Source organism: Trachurus japonicus, chromosome 18 (assembly GCF_045865225.1).
Source record: "Trachurus japonicus isolate A0001 chromosome 18, Traja_1.0".
NCBI classification, from domain to species: Eukaryota; Metazoa; Chordata; class Actinopteri; order Carangiformes; family Carangidae; genus Trachurus; species Trachurus japonicus.
In genome coordinates, this window is record NC_140924.1 from 10,827,405 (window position 1) to 10,842,520 (window position 15,116).

The 15,116-nt window shown below is 43.2% G+C and overlaps 1 protein-coding gene across 1 annotated transcript in view; it reads right to left on the bottom strand.

Annotated features, from left to right (window-relative positions):
- The window catches only part of LOC146968729 (uncharacterized), a 37,573-nt gene continuing 22,457 nt past the window's right edge, over nucleotides 1-15,116 (bottom strand). The window contains exons 3-14 of the mRNA XM_085759666.1: nucleotides 14,423-14,593; nucleotides 13,685-13,746; nucleotides 12,597-12,699; nucleotides 10,362-10,447; nucleotides 9,335-9,435; nucleotides 7,722-7,792; nucleotides 6,113-6,220; nucleotides 5,936-6,006; nucleotides 5,205-5,322; nucleotides 4,361-4,525; nucleotides 3,479-3,571; nucleotides 1-2,751 (exon numbers count right to left, since the gene is read on the bottom strand). Of these exons, the coding sequence (XP_085615792.1) occupies nucleotides 328-2,751; nucleotides 3,479-3,571; nucleotides 4,361-4,525; nucleotides 5,205-5,322; nucleotides 5,936-6,006; nucleotides 6,113-6,220; nucleotides 7,722-7,792; nucleotides 9,335-9,435; nucleotides 10,362-10,447; nucleotides 12,597-12,699; nucleotides 13,685-13,746; nucleotides 14,423-14,593 (3,573 nt within the window). The 3' untranslated portion in view covers nucleotides 1-327. The remainder of the gene's footprint in view (nucleotides 2,752-3,478; nucleotides 3,572-4,360; nucleotides 4,526-5,204; nucleotides 5,323-5,935; nucleotides 6,007-6,112; nucleotides 6,221-7,721; nucleotides 7,793-9,334; nucleotides 9,436-10,361; nucleotides 10,448-12,596; nucleotides 12,700-13,684; nucleotides 13,747-14,422; nucleotides 14,594-15,116) is intronic.

Here is a 15,116-nt window from a genome sequence, read left to right on the forward strand (position 1 = left end):
TTTAAAATGAAAACACCCGGAGACAGTTTATTCTTCATCCTTCAAGAGCAAATAGCTGCACATAATGTAGTTCTTTCAATTGAAATCTTTGTAACAGTGTCTGTGCTTTGTATTGGAATGTGACTCCTTCATTTCTCCAACTTAACTTGACAATTGTACCAAGGATCGCATCTTTCTTCCTTTTTTTTTTTAGTGTAAGAGCCTACACTTCATAACGGAATATATCCACTGGCTTCCCTTTGACCTCCAAAGAACAAAGAAGGAAGGTACCGCCCAGAGTTCATTCATGTTGTTGGGATGCATGCAGCACTTATTAGATCTCTCCTGTTATCTCCAGGTCGGCTTTGTGGCTTTGGCAGAGTCTTTAGAGTGGGTGGACTTGTCGGAGAAGCTGCCGCTGTCGTTCCTCCGGTGGCCTTTGGGCGGAGTCAGGGAGTCGTGCGGGGCGAGGGTTGGACGAGGAGTCGCCCGGATGCTCTGAGTCCTCCGCAAGGACGAGTTGGAGAGATCTGAAGGTGATCTGGAGGCGGCGGAGACTCTCATCGAGCCCGTTCGGGTGAAAGGCGAAGAGATGCCGGGCGGGGCGACGGAAGAAGTGGTTGTAGTCTTTAGAGAAGGTTTAAGGGAGGTGTCCGAGCTGGTGTGGGGTGAATGGGAAGGAGGAACGAGCGTGGTGTTGGTCCGTCTGAAGGAGGACGAGGCCGTGCTTCGGGCGAAACCTGGAAGCGACGACGATAAAGACGTAGCGGCTTTGTGCAAAGGGGTGACGGGGGCACTGATGCTGCCACCGCTTCCTCCTCCAACTCCGCCTCCCTGTCCTGCCTGAGAGAGAGCTCGCAGAGTGGAGCGACACATCTTCTCCTCCGGCGGCGGTTTGGGTTTCGCTACCGGTTTTCGAATCGACGGCTTCCTCGCCAAGTCCTGGTTCTTCTGCGTCTCCTGAGCAGGCGCTGCCGGAGCACCAGAAGTCTTCTGGTCTTTCGAATCCTTGGGGTCCGGTCCGGTCTTGTGGACGCTGGATCGTCGGGCGGAGGATCTTTCCACTCGTCGGAGAACGGTGTTGTAAGGGTTAGGGGGGGCGGCGGCGGTTAGACTGTTGGGTGCTGCAACGCTAGAAGATCCACGGACGGGAGGCTTCTCGGGGCGAGTCGTTGTTGTTGTTGTTCGGGTGATGTGCACGACCCGCCTCATGCCCTGTTTCTCGGAGTTGGTGAGCGTCCTGACGGGTCTGGATTTGTTGGCCGTGGAGGCGGCGGTTGGCGTTGCGTTGGGTTTCGTCCCGGTGGGTCTGGTTTTTGAGGTAAGGGCGTTCTTGGCGGACGGTTTGGACAAAGGCGCTGGCTCCGTCTTTCCCGGCGCGGTAGAGTTTTTATTGGTCGCAGCTTTGTTTTTACTCTTGACATCCATTGGTTGTCTTTGGAGGGTCATCTCTTGATCTCTTGGGTCATTGGTGGAGTCGGCTGCTTCCTCCCGTTGATTGGCCGCTTCTTTACCTTCCTCGCAGGCATCTACGGTGGGAGCGGGCGCTTTGTTGGCCGACGCCGCGGGCCAAACCTGAAGCGACGGGTCATCGTCACTGCGCGACACAGGCACTGGTTGGCTGCTGATGGGTACAGGCACTGGCTTTTCATTGGCCGGCTGAGGTTTTGAGGGCGTGCGATTGCGATTGGCCGAGCCAGAGGAGGAGGACGGCGGCCGGTTTCCTCCCTGATTGTCACTGCGACACTGATCTTTGTCGGTTCGTACGTGTGCGTCGTTGTTGTCGTCGGCGTGTGTGAGTTCAGCGTCAGCCGCCGCCTCGCACACACCCGTCACACACCAAACAATCACTGGATCCTCCCGCGCCTCCTCTTCGTCTCTTTGCACCTCGGGCTTTTCTACATTCCCAACCTGGGACTCGTTCTGCACCTTCTGGACTCGAGCATTGTCCGCTTGCTCTTCCTCCAAATCTGTGATAACCAGATCGTCCTGCTGACGTCCACTCGAGGAGGCGTCAAACACCTTCAGCTCAGGCACCAGTGTGCACGTTTCCAAAACCACAGACATTTCCTTATCGGCTTTATCCGTTCCTGTGGGTTCCTCCCCCAAACCAGACTGAGTTTTATGGTCTGAAAGCGTCGTTTGGTTGCTAAGATCGAGGCCGAGTCGATCATCGCCATTGTTGTTGTGGTCAGACTGCTGGTTTGAATCAGAGGTAGGTTTTACTGTAACGTCCTTAGTGGGACTACTGGCATCTGCTGGCGTCCGGTGGCTGTCCGAGCCGAGGTAAGTAGTTGTTTTAAGATATGCGTTTGCCTTTTTTGGACTCCGAGAGGATTTGGGAGGTGACGGAGGGGTATGTGGTACAATCTCGCCTTGTTGAGGCTGCTGGTTGTCGGGGAAGGTGAATATCCTGGCCCTCGGACTTTGAGCCAAAGTCTGAGGCGAGGGACCGGGACTCCTAAGCGCAGGGGAAGCCGATCGGAAACCTGTCCGTGCTTCTCCTACTCCTCCTCTCTGCAGGCCGACTTTGTGGTCGGGGGTCGACATTTCCAGGAGCGTGTTCAGGTCGCGCTCGGCGGCGATGAACGGCGAGCTGGACGGAGAGTTCCGGGAACGTCGTAAACTCCCCGATCGTCCCAGAGCGCTGGGCGAGCGCGGGTGGGGCTTCGGGGTCAGCAGCTCCATCAGCAGCCCGCCGTCGTCGTGTCGCGACATGGCCGCCGACATGTCCGCCTCGCTGCTGCAGCGCAACTTGAAGCTTCCGCCCACCTGCGACAGGGATCACACAAGAGGGAATTCATTACCAACCAAGCAGATTTTGCACTGCAAAAACTCAAAATCTTTCCAAGAATATTTGTCTTATTTCTTATCAAAATGTCTCATTTCTAGTAAAACCAAATCTCTTTCCACTTAAAATAAGCTGTAGGAAAACCTCTCTCTCAGTTTGGTCCAGGGGGCAGGAGAGGAGGAAATGGGCCTCAGTTTCTATTTCTCCTGAAGAACAGTGTTCACAGACTCTTCATTCTTTCTTATGCCGACCTTTTTCAACCTGTAGTTAATGGTCAATGAGTCCACTGCAAAAACTCAAAATCTTTCCAAGAATATTTGTCTTATTTCTTGTCAAAATGTCTCATTTCTAGTAAAAACAAATCTCTTTCCACTTAAAATAAGACTCATCACCTAAAAATCAACTTGTTTTCAGATAAGTTTCACTTGTTTCAAACTAATTTTCAATTGAAATAAGTAGAAAAATCTGCCAGTGAAAGCAAGTTTTTTGTGCTTGTAATAAGAAACTTGCTCCACTATCAGATTTCTCTACTTATTTCAAGTGAAAATATGCTTGAAAAAAGTAAAATGTGTCAAAAAACAAGCTACTAATGTGATGAGTCTTATTCTAAGTAGAATTAGATTTGTTTTGACTAGAAATAAGACAAATATTCTTGGTAAGATTTTGAGTTTTTGCAGTGTGTGTTTTTGGTTGTGAGTGTCGTCCTACCTCCTCGCCACCAGCCCAGGAATGCCTCTTCTGCTCTTCCTCCTGTAAGCGCCGGCGTCGGTTGGCCTCCTTAACCTCCCTCTCCATGTTCTCCTTTAGAGAGCAGCACAAAGATGTCACTATTTAGGTAATATGTTAAAGGAATAGTTCACCAAAAAATGAAATTCAGTCAGCCGACACAAAAAAGGTCCATTAAACTCGAAACAACGTCATTTAGGACATTTTTACAGTCCTGTATGGCGCTCTGACGTTCACGCGCATGAACGTGAGAGCGCGCCTCAGTCAAATTCAATACAGGACTATTTAGGCTGTAAAAATGTCCTAAACGACGTCGTTTGGAGTAAACTCTGGACTATATCCCTTCAGGACACTTGGATTGCAGCGGACGAGCAGTAAGGAGGAATATTTGTAGTTTTATGGACCTTTTTGTGTCGGGTGCTATTGACTCTTATATAAGGATTTCGTTGGACTACGAATCCCCCTCCCGGGTCTCCAGATGCACTTTGAGGAATAAAAAAATACTCCGGAGTATTCATCAGCATGAGGGTGAGTCAATAATGACTGAATTTCATTTTTTGGTGAACTATTACTTTAATGTTTGAGTAAGAAATATCAACATTAAAAGAAAAAGCCTTATTTTACAGAACAACAATAATAAAAGCAGTTTATCCTGTGTAATTAGGGTGTGTTGCCAAGATTTGACCAGCAGATATCACTATATCAACTGTATCAGCTGCTCCAGAACAACATATCATATCTGACCACACATTATAGTCCTATCAGAATGACATTTTTAGCAAACTTCTTGAAGGTTTTTCATAATAAAAGCCTTACACTGCTTCACCAGTTTCTGCATATCCGTATATACGTATATCTGCGTACCTTGACCGCATGAGTGAACTTGGAGCAGAAGGTTTGGAAGATGCTGAAGCAGTCGTCCAGTCTGAACGTGTCTCTGTCCTCACAGAAGAAGTCGATCAACTCGCTGCCTTCGCTCTTCAGCTGCTGCCGGCTCCCGCGCAGCGCACACAGGGACGAGGCCGCCAACTAAAAAAATAACAGACATGATGAAAACATTAGAAACTAACAAATTAGAATAAAAAACCACAACACCATAAAAATAACTGATTTTCCATCCATATCCAAACATTATTTCTGTAGAAATATGATTGCGACACTGATCTAAAAATTCCTGGATGTGTCTCTTTAATAGGATCTGAAAACTTCTCTAAACACACCACATATCTGTAGCAGTACTTGAGTAAGAGTACAAATACTACTACTAAGAGTAAAAAAGTACTTGCTTTTAAAGGTACTTAAGTATCCAAAAGTTCATGCTTTTAAATTTACTTTAAGTTAAAGTAAGAGTAAATTTCTTATTTTTCACATCAATTAATTACTATAATTTTTTTCTAAATGACTTTAAGGAGCTTTTAACTCTTGTTTCTGACAATTAACTCTTTGAAACCAGCTGCACTGATGTGCTGCTTTTAGGGGTCAGGGTTTCCTTCTTTGACAAACACACAAAAAAAAGAGCAGTCCTGAAAGTAACGAGTACTTTTCAGCCTTCCTAGAAATTAACTTGAGTAAAAGTAAAAATATTTGTCTTGGAAATGTATTCAAGTACGAGTAATAAGTACCAAAGAAATCTAATACTCAAGTAAAGTACAAATCCTATTAAGTAAATTTACTCCGTTACTGTGGCTGGGGTTCAGAGGTGAGTTACCTGCAGGAAGTCGTCCAGTTGCTGCAGCAGCTCCGTGTCTCTCTGGACGTTCTCCTCCAATGAGCGCACGCGAGTCATCAGCCACTGCATCTCAGCGTCCAGCGTTTCCAAGGAGATCCTTCAAAAACATAAACAGGAAAAACATGATATTTGCAATATGACGTCTCTGTTGCATTATAAAGTTTGTAAAACAGCTTTAAGAAGAGATGAACAATTACTATGAAGAGACTTTAAAGGTGTACATAAATGGCCGTTTGTCCTGTTTGTCGCGCCGAGTTTACCCGAGTAAGGAAAACTAATTTGATTGGTCGTTATCGAGCGGGCGGGATATTCAAAGCTTGGGGCGAGCCCGAGCTCCGTGTGTGTGTGCGTGTCTCAGACGTTTGAATGACGGATTACGGATCCAATATCAGTGGCTGGTGAATCGTGTACAGGCTGACGTATAATCCGTGCGCCTGCATTATCCATTACGAAAAAAAAATACCACACTTTTATCCCGGATTTACTCGAAAATAGACTTTTGCACAAAGTTTGGCCTACATCGTCTGATAGATTAGTTATTACACTAATTTTATGACCCAGAGTGGGCCTAAATTCAGTTTTCTTTTCTGTACAGCTTTAAAAACGACCATAAGGACACTGAGAAACACATAGGAGCTCTGCTGTGATGACTATGAACCAGCAGGGGGCAGCGTTGCAGAACAAATAGTGGCGGTGGAGCGACGTCTGACCTGGCTGCAGCCTGGATGTGACTCAGCTTCAGAGGAAACTCCAGCAGCAGCTTGTCTTTCTTCTGAGCCTCCTGAAGGAGAGAGAAGAGAGTTCACACCGTCTCCGTTGAAAAGGTTTCCACTGGTTTACATGGATCTACATAAACACTGCGATCGGCTTCGTCGTCGTTAACTGACCAGAGCGACAAAGTGCAGCAGGTTCATGCCCGGCTTGTTGGCTTTGGTGTCGGCCAGAGAGAGGAGCGACGACAGCTTGAAGCCCACGGCGTTTCCTGCGTAGCCTCCCTGCAGGACAGAGAACACAGCAGTTACACACACACACACACACACACATCTGGAGCTTCTGCCTTTTGTCTGCATTGGAGACACCTAGAAAATTTTTATTGGGATACTGCAGTGTGACCTAGGGATGTCACGATTATATATTTTCCAGGTACGATTATTGTCAGAGAAATAATCATGGTATTACGATTATCATGATTATTATGCACTAATTACATTACTCATTGTTTACACAAAATATTTCAAGTATCTATTAATATATGACCAATTATTACTTTGTTATTTTCAGTTTGTCTTATTACTTTCAGTTTGTCTTTGTATGTATGAATGTGTTTGTATATGTTTTTATATGTATATGACTATATAGAGAGATAAAGATTAGTAATCATATGTTAGAATAAATCTATATGTATATAAATATAATATATATATTAGAATAAATCCAGTTAAATAACTCATAAATTAATTTATTGTATAGACTATAATGACTAGATAACTTGATAGATAATTTATGATTAAGGGGTGGGAGTAAATAAGTTTTACTTCTTCCCACTCCTTTTCGGATATGAAAAAACAAAACAAAAAATCTAATTATCTTTACTTTCAATTATTTTATTTATTTATTTATTTATTTTTGTTCATATGTTGTCTTTGCAAAGTTTTTATTTGTTATGTCTGTCCATTTCTGTATTATGTTTTATTTCTTTTAACATGTCCGAAATAAACTTAAACTAAACTAAACTAAACTAAATTAATCCCCAGAGGAAATGTTTGAAATATTCAGGTCATAAATTGTCGTCAAAACCAAATGTTTAAGTTTATCTTAATCGTTTTTTTTAATTATTTATTTCGTTTTTTAATTAAAAATGACACGCTAACATTTAAATTCCTACCAATTCAATGTTACGTAAATGGACCAGTATCGGTGCATTTACCTTTATTTTGATGCACATCTGTTAGTATAGTTTCAACATAATCTTTTCTTGGAAAGTGACGGTATTTTAGAATCTTTACGATTAATTAATTGTGGCGTTTAATACCACGATTAATTGTGAAAACAAGTAACCGTGACATCCCTAGTGTCCATTTAACTGACTGTGGGGCATTTCGGGGACATTTCGAAGCGTCTTCCTATGTGAGACGTTTACAGGGCTTCAGTAAATTGTAGCATGTATGTAGCTATAGTCTCCATATGAAGCGTTCAGGGACCATCTGTGCATGTTCCATCATTAAAATATAAGGATGGACTTAAATGGATTAATAATTTAAAGACCTTATAATGAAACAAAGAGCTGCGACAGAGCAGAATAATTCAACTTTATGAACATTAAAGCTCATTTAGGGCTAATTCAAAGGGGAAACGGTTTGTAAATGGTTTAACTAAACAGTCTTAAGCTTTCTATATACCATCCTTCCCTCCTCCTACCATCCTCCATCCATCTCTCTCTCTCTCTCTGTTTGTTCCTTTTGTAATTACTCATTCATGCAGTTTTTCCCCACTCACAGCGTTGAGGATGTTTCCAGCCTGCAGCACCAGGTGGAGAACAGCGTGGAGCTCCTCACAACACATTAACTCTGGAGGAGAAAGGGAAAAAGACGACAACAAAAAAAGAAAACATCATTTATTTGCATCAATGGACAGATCCCCCCTCCTCCCAAAAAAACAGCACCTGCTGGAAAAAGATTAAAGAGAAAGAGAGAGGCAGAGAGGAAGAGGAGAGACATAAACACACAGATAAAGAAGAGAAACACCTTCACACACTTCATAGAAAAGAGTTTATAATCCTAAAATCCCCGAGTGCATCTCAGACTGTGTGTGTGTGTGTGTGTGCACGGTTAGTTAGCAATTCAGGGAGTTATCAAGTTCACACACACTGCTAAAAATAATCCAGGTGTTAGTTTGTATTGTGTGAACGTGTGTATGTGTGAGAAGGGAGGAGAGTTGATGTTTCACACTGCATTTATAATCACCGACGATGGAGACAAAGCAAACGAGCAACAGTGGAAGCATCAGGTTTTTTGGGGGGTTTTTGCTTATTGTTGCAGGAAAATCCCCCAAAAACCAACAGTATTTAAACGCCCCATGACACCGGTGTTAAAGCAGAAGAGACACTGATTCATTTTCATGTGATAAAGGTGCATTTCTCTCCATGAACTTGCAGATTTGCATCATTGAGGCTGGAGAAAAGCTGCTGTATCTTTTAATCTGTGTGCAAACGTCACATTTTATGTAAACGTGTTTGTAGTTTTCAAGTCAAAATGATGATGACAAATTGTAAAACTTTTGTAAATCAGCATTAACAGATATAATATCACTTTTTAGGTTATTAAAAGGTTTTTACTCTGATTCATTCTTACCAATATTTCCTCTCAGTAACTAGCGTGGTTATTTCTGTCCTCTGACTTTAATGGTCAATTCAAACCAAATTGAATTTCAACTCAACCTGTCACACAATAAAACTGATGTAGTCAAATTATCCCCTAAAACAGCAGCCCACCTAAAGGGATAGTTCACTCAAAATTGAAATTTCACTCATTATCTACTCACCCTCATGTCGACTTACACCAAAAAACATCCAAATATCGATACCGGCGCAAATCGCGTGAGATTTGGACGGACCAGGAAGAGGAGCTTCCGCTGCAAACAAGCTTGAAATATAGACTTATTTAATTTTTTTCGGAACAATTTCGCATTTCGGGGCTTCAATACAAGACGGACATTACATACGAGCATCATGGAGGTATTTGGATGTTTTTTGGTGTGTCTTTTTGTTACGAAGACAGTTGGTATCCATTTGCAACCGTTATATGGACATGCACTGCTACGCCGAGACCCCCTGTAACTCAGAGAAGCCACAGAGGACTCTGAAACTTCTTCCAGCCCTTAGTCCACATGAGGGTGAGTAGATAATGAGTGCAATTTGAATTTTGGGTGGACTATCCTTTTAAGCTTTAAAAAAAAAGAGAAACAAAGACGAGAAAACAATATTTTTCAGCGGTGGATTAATCCAGATTGGCTTTCAAAGTAGCACAATGGTGAAAATAACCAGACTAAGCCTTTAATTTCCACAGTTATTGAAGCAGTTGAGTATGAGAGCTATAATCTAGTGGCGTTACCTTTGGTGGCAGAACGAAGGGTCCGGATGTCTCGCTTCATGCCGCCGCACGCCACAGGAAACTCCTCCCTCAGCAGCATGGACTCGATCCGGACGGAGTAGCTGCAGCGAGAGGAGGAACTGATTAATGAGCTCACAGAGACAAAGTCAAATACATGTCGCTGCTGGTGTTTTCTTCAAATTAAGAGCATATTCCTCATCTGCTGTTCGGCTTCACGCTTGAGTCTTTTCATTCTTTGCACCATCTGCTGCCGCAACAAACTCTGAGAGCTTCAGCTCCACAAGACGCTGCAGCATCTGTTTCTACATCTCTACTTCCATCAGAGAATCACTGACTCTCACAAACTGCTGCTTTTACATAATCTGGATCCACACAGGTCGAGGTTTCAGTTTCAGTTTAATTTATTTGACTAGGGACAATGTACATTAATAAAACATTGTAAAAAAAAAACAAATGTAAATGCACCCGAGTTAGCTAAAAAAAAGCTAGTTTTCATCGCCAGTCCCTCTGCCTGATGATAAAAGGCAACCTTAAAAAAAGCAACAATGAGGTAAAATACCAAAGACATATTAATAAATATACATTTTTAAGACAATACACACATTTGCGATAGCACCAAAAGGGTCCATGCCTATGTTCCCACAGCCCTATGTTCCCACAGTTCTAAGATTTTTCTCAAAATTAGGCCCTATGTTCCAACTGGACTCTCTCTACCTATCTGGACTCTATCTATCTGGCCTGTCTAGCCTCTACCGGGTCTTTTTACTAAACTTAACCAACTCTTTTCTTCATTGCCTTAACCCAACCAATGGTGGGACCGAAGGGCTGTGGGAACATAGGGCCTTATTTTCAGTGACAACAAAAGTTAGAAATGTGGGAACATAGGGCTGTGGGAACATAGTAATGACCCCCACCAAAATACCAAAGACACATTCAATTCACATTAATAAATATAGATTTGTAAGGCCATAACAAACGAGGTGTTTGTTACAGAGTGTCTGAGTGGAGTTCAGGTGCGGCCTCTCACCTTGGAAGTTCAATCAGCAGGTACACGAAGGAGTCGGCCAATGAGAGCTTAGAGACGTCGCCTCGGTACGACTTCAGCTTCTTTACCTGGAAACCAGAGAGGAAGACACCAACACGCTGGTATGAACATTCAATTGTTTGTTTATGTATCTGACTTCACTTCAGCTTCTTGCTGCTAGTAGCCTGGGTTTACCCATGCTGCTTTGCGCGTGATTTTATTCGCTCTGCAAGTCAGCCGGGAAACCATGGACCCAATTTTTCCCTCAACAAGGGAGCCAATCACAGAACGGGGGAGGGGGCAGCAAGACGATGACGACGCACCAAAGCGACTTTGTTGATAGCTTCTTGATCCAACATGGCGGCAGACGCTTCGATGCAGCGTTAGAAAGTGTTTCAAGTAGTTTAGACCGCAAGTTTATTTCGAAAAAAGAGCAACGTTTAGCATTTTTTTCCTCATCAGATTTCTGTCGCTCTACATACGTCATTGGGTAGATTGATACGATTGGCTATAAACTACATACAGACGCATTTTATAGACATTTGTAGCTCTGGGCTTTCGTAAACCACGCCTCAAATACGAAAAAATGAACGGGTGGTTTCCAGACCGAATCTCAGTCTACATTGAGATGAGGTCTGGTGTTAGCTAGCTAGGCTATGCTGCTAGTGGACTAGTGGTCTGAGAATAACTTCCTTCCAAGTCTACCTGAACCAGAACACAGTCTGTTGTGGCTTTCAGTGAAACCAGTCTTGTATGGTCACATAAAATTCATCTAGTTGTCTTGTTCTGGACTAGCCAATGTCCCAACCAAGACCCCAAGACTGACTTAGACTGCCCACTAAAAAAACAAGCCCAGCGGTCTTCTGTACAAGCAGCTAACAACCTCTTGTGGTTGTAGTAGTTATGACAGGAGCAAAGATGGAAGCTGGTTGATGAAGACAAGAAGTTGTTGGATTGGACGGATGGGTCAAGATCAACTGCTTTTTGCCTGTTTGTTGATCTCTTTGTCTCTATTATCATGATTTCCTTAGGTTGCTCCAACCCTGACAACAAAGGTCCTTAAACCTTAGTAGAGTACTTTCTTTAATCAAAAACCAAAGCTTTTCCTAAACCTAACTAACTAGTGAACCAAACCATGACTTCCTGTTTCCAGTACACCTGTTGCCATTGTAGAGGAACTGGTTCAGAAACTGCTCCTATGAGTTGTGGACTCGTTGGACCGACCAATTGCTACGTCTTTCTCCATTTCTAACGAAGTTCTGGTGAAGGTTCAGGAAGGAAGGAAGGACGAGCTCTTTGCACAAGTTCTGTCCAGTTCCACGGTCAACGATATCTGACCATTGAACCTTCCCTTTCGTCGTGTTCCTCAAGCCAATCAATCGTTGGGTCGTTGGACGCCCACCTCCTTCCCATCGCTAACTCCTACCACGACATTATCAATTAACCTGTTTTTAACCAATTGTATCTTTGTATGTGTCCTTTTAACCATTGTTGTGACTACTGCACTGATGATGTTGAACGGAAAAATGAAGTACTTTTTACTTTTGACTTTGACTTGAACCCCGTTGATGCCATCCAAAGGTTTTCAGCAGACTCGGCGTGCTCAACTCCAAGTATACGAAAAGTAAACCGGGTGCCAGTCCAAAAAATCAACAGAGTACAAAAAAGTTGCACAGCAGCAAGAAAACGGACGCGTTTCGGCAGTCAGCCGTCCTCAGCGTTAACACATTAGTGGGTGTGTCGCCCCTTTTAACATGAGCCAGCTGGTTCCAATCAACATTCACATATCAGACAAGATACATGTACAGGTCATTCATAAATAATGCATCAAACAGTCAGGAAATACTAGAAAAAAGTCTAAGCCACATAGAAATAGAAAAATAGAAAATATTAACTTGTAAAGAACAATGACAAAAACGTAATCAAAAACATTATCTGTAAAAATCGACAAGTTGTAGACATAACAACAATTGTCCCTACTGTCCGATAATATTATGCACCAGACAATAAGAATAAAACATACATGGGTCCATACAGTACCATCGTAGATAACAGATAAATGACAAATAGATATGGTACATCCACTGCCCGTGAAAAGGAATGCCGAAACGCGTCCGTTTTCTTGCTGCTGTGCAGTTTCATGAATTAAAAAGTGTTAAACTTTTTTGTACTCTGCCATCCAAAGGTTTCCCCTCTACCAACTTGTGTGTGTGTGTGTGTGAAAGAGTGTGTGTTCACCTCATCTGGCTCCGGCAGCAGTTTCAACAGCTCTCCCAGAGGCTCCGCCCCGTACGGCTCACTGTTGCCGTGGCGAATATCGTCTACTATCGTCTGATTGGACCTGGAGAGGAACATAAATAGGGTTTTACTTCACAGCTTTTTAATTAAAGTTTGTCACTGAGGTACAAGAAAACCAAACGAAGGACACGCGGAGAGCAGGGTTGAAGGTTTTCACGTTGAGGAGCCTCAACCTGTCAATCATCCTCCCTCATACCTGTATGTCTGTCTGAGTGTTTGGTAAGCAGCACTCGGTCTGAACAGCGTCGATGCAACACAAACACATCCAGGAGTCAGGACACCTCCCGTCCCTCTGGTTTTTACATAACCAAACCTCTACGGTCTGAAGAAGACGCCATTTTGTTTCCCATGTGGTTGTTGGAGCCATTGGAGACGTAAACGAAGCTAAAGGCTAAAGGAGAGTGTGAATGTCGTTTTTCTTGCTGATGACAACTTGCAAATCTTCAAAAATCATCAAACCATGGGTTCAATTCATCTACGTTGTGCGACTGTGACATCACCGATGGTTTTTTACTGTGGTTTTGCCCGTTTCATTGTCATTTTCTATCATCTCACTGTGACTTTTGTGTGTCTGTTTGTCATCAGTTTGTATCTTTGCGGTCTCTTGTTTTTCCTTGAGGTTGTTCTTGCACGTCTTTAAAGTCATTTTTTGTGTCTCTTTGAGGTCTTTTTGTGTCTTTATGTAGTCATTTTTTGAATCTCTGTGGTCGCCGTTATTCACCCGTTGCCTGTTTTGTATCTCTTTGCTGTCATTTTTCATCTCGTCGTGGTTGTTTTAGTGTTAGTTTGTCTTTGTCTCTTTGTGGCTGTTTTTCTGGAGCCACGGGGGGATGATACGACCCACGGACGGACATCAACACATTTTGGACTCACATGTCTGCGTGCGTTCTCCACAACAGGCCAGCATCGCCACACCTGTTTACCCATAACACCTTGGGATGAGGGCGAGCGGACGCATCACGCAATCTCACTCTCTCTCCCTGTCTCTGTCTGTAAAGTGTTTGAGTTGTGTTTGTGATCAGATTCACCTCTTGAACTGTTTGAGGAAAATCCCGATGTTCATCCCTCGCTTGGAGTCCAGAATGGAGACCTGGTCCAGAGACATGGATAAAACACAGAGAGTAATAAGAGTAATACGTATTAGAGAAACATATTTCCCCAAATTTGAATCAATAACAAAAGGTTTTTTTTTTTAATTATCAGATGAGGAAAAACTGCCCATCCTGCTGGGGGAAGAATCAAAGAATAATAATCGTCAGCTGACACACACATTTGTTATTTGTTGTTTTATTCTTTGTATTTATACAGTAGAGTAGATACATTTATTTCTACAGTAATCACAACACTATACTGTAGATGTTGTTTCCCTTAATTGTTATGATTATTATTTTTAATTCCAAACGCTTGCTTTGGCAATATGTACAATGTATGTCATGCCAATAAAGCCATTTGAATCGAATTGAATTGAATTGAGAGAGAGAGAGGTGAGCAGGTGTCAGTGTAAAGGTCAGAGCCCAGGTGGAAACTCTTCACACACACTTTACCTCCTCCACACCTTCAACAAACAGCAGCACACACACTTCAACGTACACACATACGGGTCGATTAACCTGACTGACCCAAGAGCACAGGCCCAGAGGCCACGGGGTCTCACACACACACACACACACACACACACACACACACACACACACACACACACACACACACACACACACACACACACACACACACACACACACACACACACACACACACTCACTCACCTCCTCTTTGGTTTCTCTGAAGGAGCTGCGGCTCCTCCCGCCCCGGGTGGGCGTGGCCTTGGCGTTTGACTGACAGTCCTTCTGACCAAACAGCTCCTCCACCGTCTGGACGTCGATCTGGTACTGCTGCTGCACGAGGCCCTGAGTCCACAGGTTGGCCCGGCCCTTCACCTGCAACACACACACACACACACACTTATCTATATCTATATTCTTTCATATATTAAGTAGGTGTGGTGAAAAAAATCAAAACAACACATTACTTTGCTTTTCTGAGGTCAATTTGCTGTTCAAAATTGTTCTCTTGTAGAACAGATGTGTTGTTGTATCATAAAATGTTTCCACCTCCATTATTATTTTTTCTTCATCCGTAACGTCCTGTGAACTTTAGCTTTAAGATCGATGACGTGGGACGAATGTTGACAACCAATTTTATTGTCTTAAGTTTTTAAAGTTCCAAAGCTGCATCTTTGTTCTGTAGGAAAAAACTCAAATCTATGGACATTTATTTGCAAGTTTTTTTTTGTTTTTTGACTGTGAAGACTGAATCTAAAACAAACAAAATAAAATAGAAAATGAATTTAAAGGGGAACTATGCAAGTCTGGTCTCTCCTCCTCTGTGTCTCTAACCCTCCTCTCCTCCATGTGCATTTGTTTACAACGAAGCCGGTGAGAAATCAATCCATGGAGCGGT